The following is a 14,707-nucleotide window of genomic DNA, read 5'->3' on the forward strand; positions in this document are numbered from 1 at the left end:
CACAGCAGAAGAAGAATCCTGACTTGCCACAGCCCTGTCGCGAGATCACAAATGAGGCAGAGTTTGACTGAGAAATCGCATCTCTCAACCAATTCACGAGAGTTGGCATCTCTGCTATTGGTTTTGCTTACCTTAAAGTAATATTTTGGCTTACCTTAAGTATATCATTTAGTAGATATTATGTATCTCGGTAAGGTTCCACTCCCTCATAATCTCTGTCTAGATGTTAAACCTAAAGCTTCTCTAATTTTTCTCAAGGATCATGCACTTGGAATAAGTTTTGTTGCTGTTCTTCATAAATTTGTGTTTCTTATTAACCTTTTGCAATATAGATACCCTTCCAGCCTTATTGACAGACAATTTAGTTTGTGGTATTTAGGTCAGATTGTTTTAAAAAAAAAAAAATACGTTGCTTGCCTCAGGAATAGGTTTTTTTTATATGCTTAGAGTTGCTGAAATGGTCATAATTTCTCTCTTTTTTTTTTAAACAGGCACCTCACTTGGTGCAAGGACTTGCCTCTAGGAACATTGCAAAAATTGCCGCACACCCAGATGGTCAACATTTTCTGGCTTTGTCTGCAACTGGGGAGGTGTTCTCTTGGGGCTGTGGTGATGGTGGAAGACTTGGTCATGGGGATACTGTGTATGTATTAGAAAACATTTCAATTACTGTAATACAACTGCTGTGAATAATTGAGTAAGTGTTGTCAAAGAAGTGGGGAAAAAACCTAAAATGATTCAGTTTGATGGTATTCGATAGTGTGAACTTTTGTGCTCACCAAGGCGCATGATGTTCGTGCTGGCCAGTGTTACTCTTAACAGTTTTGTGAACCCAGTGCCAACTGTCTGCAGCTACAGCAGAACATGCCTTCTACTCTACACCAACAAACTGGACTAAAATTGGAAAAAATTATGCAGGGCCTTTAAGTTTAACAGAGGAAATATTAATTTTTGGACTCCGGTGAAAGAACAAGATCTATTCCAATGCACCCCAGACCGTAACAACTTTTTAAACCTTAGGATTGCTTCAAAAGTTGGTCCGTTATTACTTATGTGATACTGTCTAGTCATATAAACTTTATGCGTTTTTGATTTTTCATTAAACTTGCCCTCCTCCAGTAACTTCTTCATACAGTGTACCATTTACTGACCTGGTAGAACAATATAAGAAATAGAGCAGGAGGAGGCCATACTGCCCCTTGAGCCTGCTCCGCCATTCAGTAAGATCATGGCTGATCTGATCCTGGCCTCAACTTCACTTTCCTGCCTGTTCTCCATGACCCTTGACATCCCTATAGTTCAAAAATCTGTCTGTCTCAGCCTTGAATATATTCAATAACTCAGCCTCCACAGCGCTCTGGAGTAGAATTCCGAAGATTCACGACCCTTGGATAAGAAATTCGTCCTCATCTCCATCTTAAATGGAAGACTGCTTATTCTGAAACTGTGCCCCCTAGTTCTAGATTCTTCCACAAAGGGAGACCTCTTCTCAGCATCTGGGCCTAAACATTTTCAGCTGCTTCATCAATGACCTTCCATCTATCATAAGGCCACAAGTGAGGGTGTTTGCTGATGATCGTACAATGTTCAGCACCATTTGCAACTCCTCAGAATCTGAAGCAGTCGGTGTTCATTTGCAGCAAGACCTGACCAGCATTCAGGCTTGGGCTGATAAGTGGCAAGTAACATTCATGCCACACATGTGCCAGGCAATGACCATCTCTAGTTAGAGAGAATCTAACCATCTTCCCATGATGCTTAATGGCACATCATCACTGAATCACCCACCATCCACATCCTGGAGGTTACTATTGACCTGAAACTGAACTGGAGTAGCCACATAAATACTGTGGCTAAAAGAGCAGGTCAGAGACTGGGAATTCTGCGACGAGTAACCCACCTCTTGACTCCCCAAAGCCTGTCCACCATCTACATGGCACAAGTCAGGAGTGTGATGGGATGCTTTCCATTTGCCTGGATGAGTGCAGTTCCAACAACACTCGAGAAGCTCGACACCATCCAGTACAATGCCGCCCACTTGATTGGCACCCCATCCACCACCTTTAACATTCAATCCCTCCACCACGGTGGCAGCAGTGTGTACCATTTACAAGATGCCCTGCAGCAACTCACCATGCCTCTTTCGACAGCACCTTACAAACACCCGACCTTTTCCACTGAGGAGGACAAGGACAACAGAAGCATGGGAACACCACCACCTGCAAGTTCCTCTCCCCATCCTGACCTGGAAATATATCACTGTACCTTCACTGTCGCTGGACCCAAATCCTGGGACTCTCTCCCCAATAGCACTATCGGTGTACTGCACCAGATGGACTGCAGCGGTTTATGAAGGCAGCTCATCACCACCTTCTCAAAGGCAATTAGGGATGGGTAACAAATGCTGGCCTTGCAAGCGCCGCTCATGTCCCATGAAAGAATGTAAAAAAAAATCTACTTTGTCAAGCCTCTTCTGAATCTTGTATGTTTCAATAAGGTCATCTCTCATTCTTCTAAACCCCAATGAGTATTGGCGCAACCTGCTCAACCTTTCCTCATAAGAGAACCTCTTCAACCCAGGAATCAACCAGTAAACCTCTGAGCTGCCTCCAAAGCAAGTATGTCCCTCTTAAATAAGGAGACCAAAACTGTATGCAGTGTTCTAGGTGTGGTCTCACCAACACCCTGTACAGTTGTAGCAAGACTTGCTACTTTTATACTCCATCCCCCTTGCAATAAAGGCCAACATTCCATTTACCTTTCTAATTACTAGCTGTGCCTGCATGCTGACTTTGTGTTTCATGTACAAAGATACCTAGCTCCCTCTGTACCAGCATTTTGTAGTCTCTCTCCATTTAAATAATATTTTGCTTTTCTATTCTTTCTGCCAGAGTGGATAACTTTACATTTTTGCACATTATGCCCACCTACCACATTTTTGCCCACTCACTTAACCTATCTATATCCCTTTGCAGACTTTGTGTCCTCATAACTTGCTTTCCAACCTATTTTTGTATCGTCAGCAAATTCGGCGACAATACACTCGGTTCCTTCATCCAAGTCATGAATATAGGTTGTAAATAGTCCAGGCACCAGCACTAATCTTTGTGGCAGCTCAATATTTATGGTTTTCCAACCTGAAAATTACCTATTGTACCGACTCTTTGTTTCCTGTTCGTTAGCATGGATAGAGGATTGGCTAATATATTACCCCAACACCATTGCCTCTCATTTTGTGCAGTAACCTTTCATGTGGCATCTTATTGAATACCTGCTGGAAATCTAAATGCACTGCATCTACTGGTTCTCCTTTACCCACCCTACTTGTTACATCCTCAAAGAACTCTAATAAATTGACAAACACCTTTTCCCTTTCATAAAACCATGTTGACTTTGATTTTCTAAATGTTCTGCTACTATTTCCTTAATGTTTGCAGCATTTTCTCAATGTCAGATGTTAGGCTAGCTGGCCCAATGGGTTCCTGCTTTGTCTCCCTCCTTTCTTGAATTACATTTGCAGTTTTCCAATCCGCTGGGACCTTTCTACAATCTAGAGAATTTTGGAAGATTGCAGCTAGTGGATCCACTACCTCAGCTGCCAATTCTTTTAAGACCCTAGGATGCAGGCCGTCAGGTCCAGGGGACTTTTCAGCCTTTAGACCCATAAATTTGCCTAGTACTTTTTCTCTAATAATTGTTTTAAGTTCCTCCCTCCCTTTTGCCCCCTGAGTTTTCTACTGTTGTTGAGATGCTTTTGGTGTCTTCTACCATGAAGACCGATACAAAATATTTGCTCAAAGTCTCTGCCAATGCCTTGTTTCCTATTATTAGCTCCCCAGTCTCATTCGGTAAGAGATCAACGTTTACTTTTGCTACTCTCTTCCTTTTTATATATTTGTAGAAGATCCTACTGTCTTTTTATATTTTTTGCTAGTTTACTCTCATAATCTATTTTCTCCCTCTTTATTTTTAGTAGTCCTTTGTTGGTTCGAATAATTTTCCCAATCATCTGGCCTACCACTAATCTTCGCAACATTATATGCCTTTGCTTTCAATTTGATACCATCCTTAACTTTCTTAGTTAGCCACAGATAGATCATCCTTCTTGTAGAGTCTTCCTTTCTCAGGTGGAATATATTTTTGTTGATAATTGTGACATGTCTCCTTAAATGTCTGCCACTGCTTACCTACTGTCTTACATTTTAATCTATTTTCCCTATCTATTTTAGCCAACTCTGACTTTGTAATTGCCTTTATTTAAGTTTAAGACATGAGTTTCAGATCCAAGTTTCTCACCCTCAAATTGTCAAATTCTATCATGTTATGATTTCCGTTGCGTCGAGGGTCCTTTACTACGGAATCTCTAATCCTGTCTCATTACACATTACCACATCTAAATTTGCCTAGTCCCTGGTTGGTTCCACACCATACTGTTCTAAGAAATTGTCCTGAATACACTATGAATTTGTTCTCAAGGCCGCCCTTGCCAATTGGATTTTGTCCAATCTATATGAAGACCAGTCACCCATGATTATTGCAGTATCTTTTTTACAAGCCCACTGTATATATAAATTTATACTCTGTCCTACAGTGTAGATGCTGTTAGGGGCCTATAGATTACTCCGATCAGTGATTTATTTCCCTTGCTGTTTCTTATCTCCACCCAATTACTAGGGGTCACAAGTTCAAAGTGAGAGGGGAAAAGTTTAGGGGGGATATGCGTGGAAAGTTCTTTACGCCGAGGGTGGTGGGTGCCTGGAATGCGTTGCCAGCGGAGGTGGTAGACGCGGGCACGATAGCGTCTTTTAAGATGTATCTAGACAGATGCATGAATGGGCAGGAAGCAAGGAGATACAGACCCTCAGAAAATAGGCGACATGTTTAGATAGAGGATCTGGATCGGCGCAGGCTTGGAGGGCCGAAGGGCCTGTTTCCTGTGCTGTAATTTTCTTCTTTGTTCAAACTGATTCTACATCTTGATCTTCCAAGCCAAGATCATTTCTCACTACTGTACTAATCTCATCCTTTATTAACAAACCAACCCACTTCCTTTTCCTTTCTGCCTATCCTTCTGAAATGTCAAGTAGCTCAGAATTTTTAGTTCCCAGCCTTGGTTACCTTGCAGTATGTCTCTGTAATGGCTATCTGATCATAGCCATTTATTTCTATTTGTGCTATCAATTCATTTATCTTGTTATGAGTGCTGCGTGCATTCAGATAAATGGTCTTTAATTTTGTCTTTTTACCATTTTTCCCTTCTCTGACCCTATTTGCTGGTGCACTCTTTTATGTTTGTGTGCTCTGTCCCTTCCTGTCACACTATGATTATCAATACCTATATCATTCATGACTCCACTATTTAGGGCCTGAAACAGGCCCTTCGGCCCACCGAGTCTGTGCCGACCATCAACCACCCATTTATACTAATCCTACACTAATCCCATATTCCTACCACATCCCCACCTGTCCCTGTATTTGCCTACCACCTACCTATAGGGGCAATTTGTAATGGCCAATTTACCTACCAACCTGCAAGTCTTTTTGGCTATGGGAGGAAACTGGAGCACCTGGAGAAAACCCACGCAGACACAGGGAGAACTTGCAAACCCCACACAGGCAGTACCCAAAATTGAACCCGGGTCGCTGGAACTGTGAGGCTGCGATGCTAACCACTGCGCCACTGTGCCGCCCTAAAGCTTTGTCCTTTCTCTTTAACTTTCTAAATTTCCCTTCACCTGACTCCCTCCTCCACACCCCCCCCCCCCCCAAAACAACTATTTAGTTTCAGGAGGCTGATGGTCTGTTTCCAGATTTCTCTCAGTGGTGGTCTGATTGACTGCTGTCAGTTTGAGTGAAGTGGGGTGATTCTTTTCACATTTTTTTGGGTGTGGTGCCTTTGTCTGTAAACCTAACTTAAACTGGTAGCCCTACCATTCTGCATGATGTGGCAGAATTAAACACTACCGGGTCAGGCATTGTGCGAAGCTCCATATATTTTCCATTCCAGAGAGAATGGACATTTTAATCTATATAGACAGATTTAAAATCTTTAAAATGTTCAGGTACTAGATAATGGATTGAAAGACTTATCAGTGTAAGAGTTTTAGGCTTTTTGTTCTGTTCTGGAAATGAAAATTTACTAGTACATTAAATTTGTTATTTAGTTGTGTCCCAGAACACTAAATTATACTGGAAATGTTTTACTATTTCCAGAAAGTGTGCTTTTTCATACTTTTTTTTCACTGATGTTAAAGGTATAATATTTAGTTTGCTTCATGTGCTAATTGATGTGACAACAGCATAACATAATTTATTTAAAAACCTTGATTGTAAATAACCATTTCTGAAATAACTTTTGCAGAATGTCAAAAGAATTTTGTTTTATTACAATTTTTTGTGTGCCTTGAACAGATCCCTTGAAGAGCCAAAAATGATTGCTACCTTGTCAGGGAAGCAAGTGGGAAAACACGTTGTTCATGTGGCTTGTGGAAGCACCTACAGTGCAGCTTTAACCTCAGAGGGAGAATTGTATACGTGGGGAAGAGGAAATTATGGTCGACTTGGACATGGTATTGATATAAATTGCCTGCTGCAAGTTCTATACTAATTGTAACAGATATGTTTTCCCTTTTGGATCTTGGGTATTGTGAAAGATAATGCTTTGGTTTGCACAGTACAATGCAAAATAATTTACACTGGAATTGTCAAAAAGAGAAATTTGTTTTACATATTTCTAATTTCCTATTATTCACAGACATTGACTATCTTGAAATAAATTTTCTTTATTTGAGGACGGGTAAATATTTATGAACAGTTGATTCTTTTCATGATTTATCTTCGATAAGTTGTGAGTAGGCTGGACATTTGAATCCGTCAAACTTGTTATTTCTGATTGTAAATCCCTGTAGCTTGATACACCTAAGAAGGCTGATAATCTTGGGGAAGATTTCTTGTTGACTATTTGTGGCAGCTTTGTAAATACCTTTTGTAAATGTGTTTGATTTTGCTGAAATTAACAGCCGATGTAAATCTTAGCTCCTCGTCTTTATATTTACATCAACCCCTGGAAAAAAACAGTGAATAAGGAAGAGTTTTATGTGTGTTGGTTTTCAGTTCCAGTTTCTTTAATTGTCTAAACAGTCAATGAAAATGTTTTCATTAGATGTAACAAAATTGGAAAGATAGTGTTTGTAAATAAGTTTATGATTCTGCTACACTTGGTGAACAAGAAAATCTTTTTTTAAAAAAAGAAAGCTAGTTTTAACATACATTTGCATTTTTGTAAGTTCAACTGTTATTAGAGAAAACGAAATATAGAACCATAGAAAAATTACGGCACAGAAGGAGGCCATTCAGCCCATCGTCTCTGTGCCAGCTGAAAAAAAACTAGCCGCCCAATCTAATCCCACCTTCCAGCACCTGGTCCGTAGCCTCTCAGGTTACTGCACTTTAGCTGCATGTCCAGGTACCTTTTAAAAGAATTGATGGTTTCTGCCTCCCCCACCGTTCTTGGTAGTGAATTCCAGACACCCACCACACGATGGGTGAAAATGTTTTTCCTCATGTCCCCACTAATCCTTCTACCAACCACCAAATCTGTGCCCCCTGGTAATTGACCTCTCCGCTAGGGGAAACAGGTCCTTCCTGTCTACTCTATCGAGGCCCCTCATAATTTTGTACATCTCAATTAAATCACCCCTAAGACTCTGTTGTAAGTGAAACAACCCTAGCTGATCCAATCTTTCCTCATAGCTGCAACTTTCGAGCCCTGGCAACATTCTTGTAAATCTCCTCTGTACTATCTCCAGAGCAATTATGTCCTTCCTGTAATGTGGTGACCAGAACTGTATGCAGTACTCCAGCTGTGGCATAACCAGTGTTTTATACAGTTCCAGCATTAAATCCCTGCTTTTGAAATCTATACCTCGGCCAGTAAAGGAAAGCATTCCATATTCCTTTTTCACCACTCTTATCTACCTGTCCTGCCACCTTGGACATGCACTCCAAGGTCTCTCACTTCTACCCCTCTCAATATCCTCCCATTTATTGTGTAGTCCCTCGCTTTGTTTGCCCTCCCCAAATGCATTACCTCAAGTTTCTCTGGCTTGAATTCCATTTGCCACTTTTCCACCCACTCAACCAAACCATTGATATAATTTTGGAGTTTACAGCTATCCTCTTCACTATCAACTACACGGCCAATTTTTGTGTCATCAGCAAATTTTCCACATCTAAGTCCTCAGCGCATCTGCTATTTGCTCCTTGGCTTCCTTTAACAGCCTGGGATGCAGTCCATCTGGCCCTGGCAATCTATCCACTTTCAAGGATGTTAGACGCTCTAGTAATTCCTGTCGTTCTGCTTATCGTATCTAATATTTCACACTCCTCTTTAACTACAATGTCTGCATCAACCCTCTCTGTGAAGACAGAGATTTTAAAAAACTCATTAAGACCCCTGCACACATCATCTGCATCCATGCATAAGTTCCCTTGTACATCTCTGATAGGCCCTACCTTTCCTTAGTTATCCTCTTGCTCTTAATGTACTGAAAAAACATCTTTTGGGTTTTCCTTGATTTTACCTGCCAATAATTTTTCATGTCCTCTCTTTGCTTTTCTAATTTCCATTTTTACTTCACCCCTGTACTTTCTATACTCTTTTAGGATTTCTAAAGTATTAACATTTTTGTGATTGCCATAAAGCTTTCTTTTTCTACTTTAAATTACCCTGTATGCTTCCAGATAACCACGGGGCTCGAGATTTGGCCATAACACCCTTTATCTTTGTGGGGACATGCCTACACTGTGCCTGTAGTATCTCGCTTTTGAATGCCTCCCACTGGTTTGCCACTGATTTTCCTTCAAGTAGCTTTATCTAGTCCACTTTCACCAGGTCACCTCTCAGCTTTGTAAAATTTGCCTTACTCCAATTTAGAACTTTTAGTCCTGTTTTATCCATGTCCTTTTCTATTATTATGCTAAAACTAACTGTATTATGGTCACTATCTCCAAAATGGTCACCCACTGTTACTTCATCCACTTGCCCAGCTTCATTATCAAAGCCTAAATCTAGAATTGCACCCCCTCTCATTGGGCTTGTTACATGCTGGCTAAAAAAGTTCTCTTGAATGCACTTCAAGAATTTTGTGCTGTTCACACTGTTTGTATCCCAGTCGATATTCAGGTAGTTGAAATCTCCAACTAATATTGCCCTATAGTTTTTGCACTCAGAAATTTGCCGACATATTTATTCTTCTAACTCCTTCTCACTATTTGGGGGTCTATAGTACAGTCCTAGTAGTGTGGCTGCCCCATTTTTATTTCTGAACTCCACCCTTATGGCCTTATTTGATGATTCATTTAGCATATCATCCCTCCTCAAAGCTGTTATTGATTCCTTAACTAATAATGCTACCCCCCTCCTTTTTTATCCCCCTCTCTATCCCACCTGAAAACTATATGCAGGGATTTTGAGCTGCCATTGTTGACCCTCTTTTAGTCAAGTACCCATTCTTCTTCTTCTTCTTCTTCTTCTTCTTGTTCTTCCTTATCTCGAGAGACAATGGATAAGTGCCTGGAGGTGGTCAGTGCTTTGTGAAGCAGCGCCTGGAGTGGCTATAAAGGCCAATTCTAGAATGACAGACTCTTCCACAGGTGCTGCAGAGAAATTTGTTTGTCGGGGCTGTTACACAGTTGGCTCTCCCCTTGCGCCTCTGTCTTTTTTCCTGCCAACTGCTAAGTCTCTTCAACTCGCCACACTTTAGCCCCGTCTTTATGGCTGCCCGCCAGCTCTGGCGAATGCTGGCAACTGACTCCCACGATTTGTGATCAATGTCACAGGATTTCATGTCGCGTTTGCAGACGTTTTTAAAGCGGAGACATGGACGGCCGGTGGGTCTGATACCAGTGGCGAGCTTGCTATACAATGTATCTTTGGGGATCCTGCCATCTTCTGTGCGGCTCACATGGCCAAGCCATCTCAAGCGCCGCTGACTCAGTAGTGTGTATAAGCTGGGGATGTTGGCCGCCTCGAGGACTTCTGTGTTGGAGATACGGTCCTGTCACCTGATGCCAAGTAATCTCCGGAGGCAGCGAAGATGGAATGAATTGAGACGTCGCTCTTGGCTGATATACGTTGTCCAGGCCTCGCTGCCATGGAGCAAGGTACTGAGGACACAGGCCTGATACACTTGGACTTTTGTGTTCCGTGTCAGTGCGCCATTTTCCCACACTCTCTTGGCCAGTCTGGACATAGCAGTGGAAGCCTTTCCCATGTGCTTGTTGATTTCCGCATCTAGAGACAGGTTACTGGTGATAGTTGAGCCTAGGTAGGTGAACTCTTGAACCACTTCCAGAGCGTGGTCGCCAATATTGATGGATGGAGCATTTCTGACGTCCTGCCCCATGATGTTCGTTTTCTTGAGGCTGATGGTTAGGCCAAATTCATTGCAGGCAGCCGCAAACCTGTCGATGAGACTCTGCAGGCACTCTTCAGTGTGAGATGTTAAAGCAGCATCGTCAGCAAAGAGGAGTTCCCTGATGAGGACTTTCCGTACTTTGGACTTCGCTCTTAGACGGGCAAGGTTGAACAACCTGCCCCCTGATCTTGTGTGGAGGAAAATTCCTTCTTCAGAGGATTTGAACGCATGTGAAAGCAGCAGGGAGAAGAAAATCCCAAACAGTGTGGGTGCGAGAACACAACCCTGTTTCACGCCACTCAGGATAGGAAAGGGCTCTGATGAGGAGCCACCATGTTGAATTGTGCCTTTCTTATTGTCATGGAATGAGGTGATGATACTTAGTAGCTTTGGTGGACATCCAATCTTTTCTAGTAGTCTGAAGAGACCACGTCTGCTGACGAGGTCAAAGGCTTTGGTGAGATCAATGAAAGCAATGTAGAGGGGCATCTGTTGTTCACGGCATTTCTCCTGTAGTTGACGAAGGGAGAACAGCATGTCGATCTCTCTGCACGAAAGCCACGCTGTGCCTCAGGGTAGACGCGCTCGGCCAGCTTCTGGAGCCTGTTCAGAGCGACTCGAGCAAAGACTTTCCCCACTATGCTGAGCAGGGAGATTCCACGGTAGTTGTTGCAGTCACCGTGGTCACCTTTGTTTTTATAGAGGGTGATGATATTGGCATCGCGCATGTCCTGGGGTACTGCTCCCTCGTCCCAGCACAGGCATAGCAGTTCATGTAGTGCTGAGAGTATAGCAGGCTTGGCACTCTTGATTATTTCAGGGGTAATGCTGTCCTTCCCAGGGGCTTTTCCGCTGGCTAGAGAATCAATGGCATCACTGAGTTCTGATTTGGTTGGCTGTATGTCCAGCTCATCCATGACTGGTAGAGGCTGGGCTGCATTGAGGGCAGTCTCAGTGACAAAATTCTCCCTGGAGTACAGTTCTAGGTAGTGCTCAGCCCAGCGGTCCATTTGTTTGCGTTGGTCAGTGATTATGTCCCCTGATTTAGATTTGAGGGGGGCGATCTTCTTGATGGTTGGCCCAAGAGCTTTCTTAATGCCATCATACATTCCTCTGATGTTTCCGGTGTCTGAGGCCAGCTGTATATGACGGCATAGGTGTTGCCAGTAGTCGTTTGCGCAGTGCCTGGCTGTTCTTTGTGCAGTGCTTCTGGCTGCTTTAAGTGCTGCGGATGTTAGATCGCTGGGGGCTTTCTTGTAGTTCAACAGTGCAATGCGCTTAGCGGCTATGACAGGTTCCATTCATTATGAGATTGAAACCAGTCTGCATTTCTCTTCGCACTTTTGCCATAGGTGGTCAAAGCTGACTCATAGATGGCGTCTCTGATGTGGGCCCACTTGGTCTCAGCATCCCCTGTGGGAGTGTTTTCAAGGGCTGTTCCAAGTGCATTTAGAAATTTTTGTAACAGCTGTGGGTGAGAAATTCTGCTCGTGTTGATGCGCGGGTGGCCCTTCTGCTTGGAATGATGCAACTTCTTTGGTCTGAGTCTAACCTTGCTGCACACCAGGGAGTGGTCGGTGTTGCAGTCCGCACTGTGGAAGCTGCGTGTGATTTGAACACTTTAAGGCGGCTCGCCTTGTGACAATGAGGTCTAGCTGGTGCCAACGACGCGATCTTGGGTGCCTCCATGAAACCTGATGACAGGGTTTAGTGTGAAAGAACGAGTTGGTGATGCAGAGGTTATGATAGGTACACAACTCAAGCAGTCTCTGCCCGTTCTCATTCATCCTTCCAACGCCATAGCGCCCAAGGCAGGAGGGCCATGAGTCATGGTCGGCCCCAACACTGGCATTAAAGTCCCCCAGCAGGAATAGGTGTTCGGTGTTGGGGATGCTGCTAATGATGTTATGGAGTTCCTCGTAGAACTGATCTTTAGCGTTATATATGTAGGTGTTCAATGTTTTAAGCTTTTCTTTAAGCCATTCTTGTTTTCAATCTTTGTCTTTTCAGGGTCCAGTGAAGATCAGACCACACCCATACTGGTGACTGGATTGAAAGGATTGAAAATTATCGATGTTGCATGTGGCAGTGGGGATGCACAGACGCTGGCAGTGGCTGAGAATGGTAAATAATACAGATTAATCTGCAGTACCATTACCGTTGTTGTACATAAGATTGTAGTTCAAGTGTTAAAAGGCAAATTCGAGCCTGATGTCATTAATAAAGTACTTTTCCATGGAAAGAGCGATCACTAATTGGAGTGGCCTTCTGGTTGGGGTAGTGGAGGCCAAAATACTGGAATTGTTCAAGAGAAAGTAGGATGGTGTGGTAGGATCATAGGTTTGTAGAAAGCTGGGCTGAATGGTGTCCCTTGGGTATACTGATCTTTGATGCCTCATCTTTAACTTCTACAAATGAAGAGAGGGAAAATATTTTATTCATTAATTTGTTCCATATAAAATATATCATTATATGCAGGATATTCTCTTTCATGGAGGGTTTATTGAGGGAAGAAATTGTAATTGGCTTATCATGTGGTGATATTGTGGAGATCTAGGTTTAAGTGGTTTGCCTGCCATCTTGCTTCAAAATTGCATGAAATGCAGAAGGACCAACAGTTGAAAAGGAGAAAATATGTAATGGAGTCTTGCCTTCAGAAAATCTTTTATATGCAATGGGAATTGTTGGAGTGGGAGTGGTGGGGGGGGGGGTGGGGTGGGTGGGCAGGTGGCTTAATTGGAATACAGTCAGGGTACGGTAGCACAGTGGTTATGTTACTGGACTCTGAATCTAGAGACCTGGACTAATAATCCAGAGATGGTTGTTCATGTCCCATCATGACAGTTGGGGAATTTAAATTCAATTAATTAAATAAATGTGGAATATGAAGCTAATATCAGTAATGGTGACCATGAAACTATTGGATTATCGTACAAATTCATCTGTTCACTAATGTCCTTTAGGGAGGGAAACCTGCCGTCCTTGCCAGGTCTCTGGCCTATATGTGACTCCAGACCCACAACAACGTGGTTGACTCTTAACTGGCCTCTGAAATGGTCGAGCAAGCCATATATTTGCCACCAGCTTCTCGAGGACAGTTGGAGATGGTCAGTAAATGCTGGCCTTGCCAGCGACCTCCACATCCCATGAATGAATTTTTAAAAACTCATAAATTACAGGGTCCTTTTGTAACTTGAGCCTCAGGCATGACTATTTAGAGTGGTGTCTGATGATGCAATTTACTATGCTGACCCTCTATTTATGCTTGCGAATTATGTAAACTAGTTGTAGAAAACACTTGATTTTTAGCAAGTGTGGAGTTAATTTTCTTTTAAGCTTTGGTCATTGTCTAGAATGACATTTTATGATCATGATTTGTTTCTGTGTAATTGAATCCTTGTGCTGTTCATATCAGTTTTGGCAAATGAGAAACCATTTGCAATAAAGAAACATTTGAGACTGTGGTGTGTCTCCTGTAGCTGTTATTATGTACTCTATTTCAGCTCCGTTATCCTTGCATAGTAAAATTTAACTTTGCAGTAGTTTTCTGTGAATATGATCTTTCTTGAACAATTTCCTGTTTGAAAAGAAGGACGTGAGCTTAATGTGTGATTTTAATTTCTGTGCAGGCCAAGTATGGTCCTGGGGAGATGGTGATTATGGAAAATTGGGCAGAGGTGGCAGCGATGGCTGTAAAACCCCCAAGTTGATCGAAAAGCTTCAAGACCTCGATATTATAAAAGTCCGCTGTGGTAGCCAGTTTTCAGTTGCAATTACAAAAGATGGACAAATTTACACCTGGGGAAAGGGTGATACCCAAAGACTTGGACACGGAACTGAAGAGCATGTGCGATATCCCAAATTATTGGAGTGTCTTCAGGGTTAGTACTGTTTAGGTTCAGCTCATCTGCTGCTGAAATGCTCGTTCGTGTCCTTGTTACCTCTAGATTTTACGATTCCAGTGGTCTCCTGGCAGGCCTCCCATCTTCCACCTTTTATAACCTTGAGCTTATCCAAAACTCTGCTGCCCATATCCTAACTTGTACCAAGTCTCAATCACCCATCACCCCTGTGCTCGCTGACCTACATTAGCTCTCAGTCTGGCAATACCTCTTTTTAAAACTCTCATTCTTATTTTCAAATCCTTCCATGACCTTGCCCCTCTCTATCTCAATGACCATCTCCAGCCCTACAACCTGCCAAGGTCTTTGCACTCCCCTGATTTTAATCGCTCCACTATTGATTAATGTACCTTCAGATGCCTGGGTCCTAAGCTCTGGAATTCTGTC

The 14,707-nt window shown here is 42.7% G+C and overlaps 1 protein-coding gene across 8 annotated transcripts in view; it reads left to right on the forward strand.

The window, feature by feature from the left end:
• The window catches only part of herc2 (HECT and RLD domain containing E3 ubiquitin protein ligase 2), a 236,757-nt gene that overhangs the window by 69,969 nt on the left and 152,081 nt on the right, over positions 1-14,707 (forward strand). For all 8 annotated transcript variants that reach the window (XM_068033261.1, XM_068033264.1, XM_068033263.1 and 5 more), the window contains exons 11-14: positions 492-643; positions 6,412-6,569; positions 12,429-12,542; positions 14,048-14,299. In XM_068033261.1, coding sequence (XP_067889362.1) covers positions 492-643; positions 6,412-6,569; positions 12,429-12,542; positions 14,048-14,299 — 676 coding nt within the window. The remainder of the gene's footprint in view (positions 1-491; positions 644-6,411; positions 6,570-12,428; positions 12,543-14,047; positions 14,300-14,707) is intronic.

This window comes from Heterodontus francisci, chromosome 6, assembly GCF_036365525.1.
Source record: "Heterodontus francisci isolate sHetFra1 chromosome 6, sHetFra1.hap1, whole genome shotgun sequence".
Classification (NCBI taxonomy): domain Eukaryota; kingdom Metazoa; phylum Chordata; class Chondrichthyes; order Heterodontiformes; family Heterodontidae; genus Heterodontus; species Heterodontus francisci.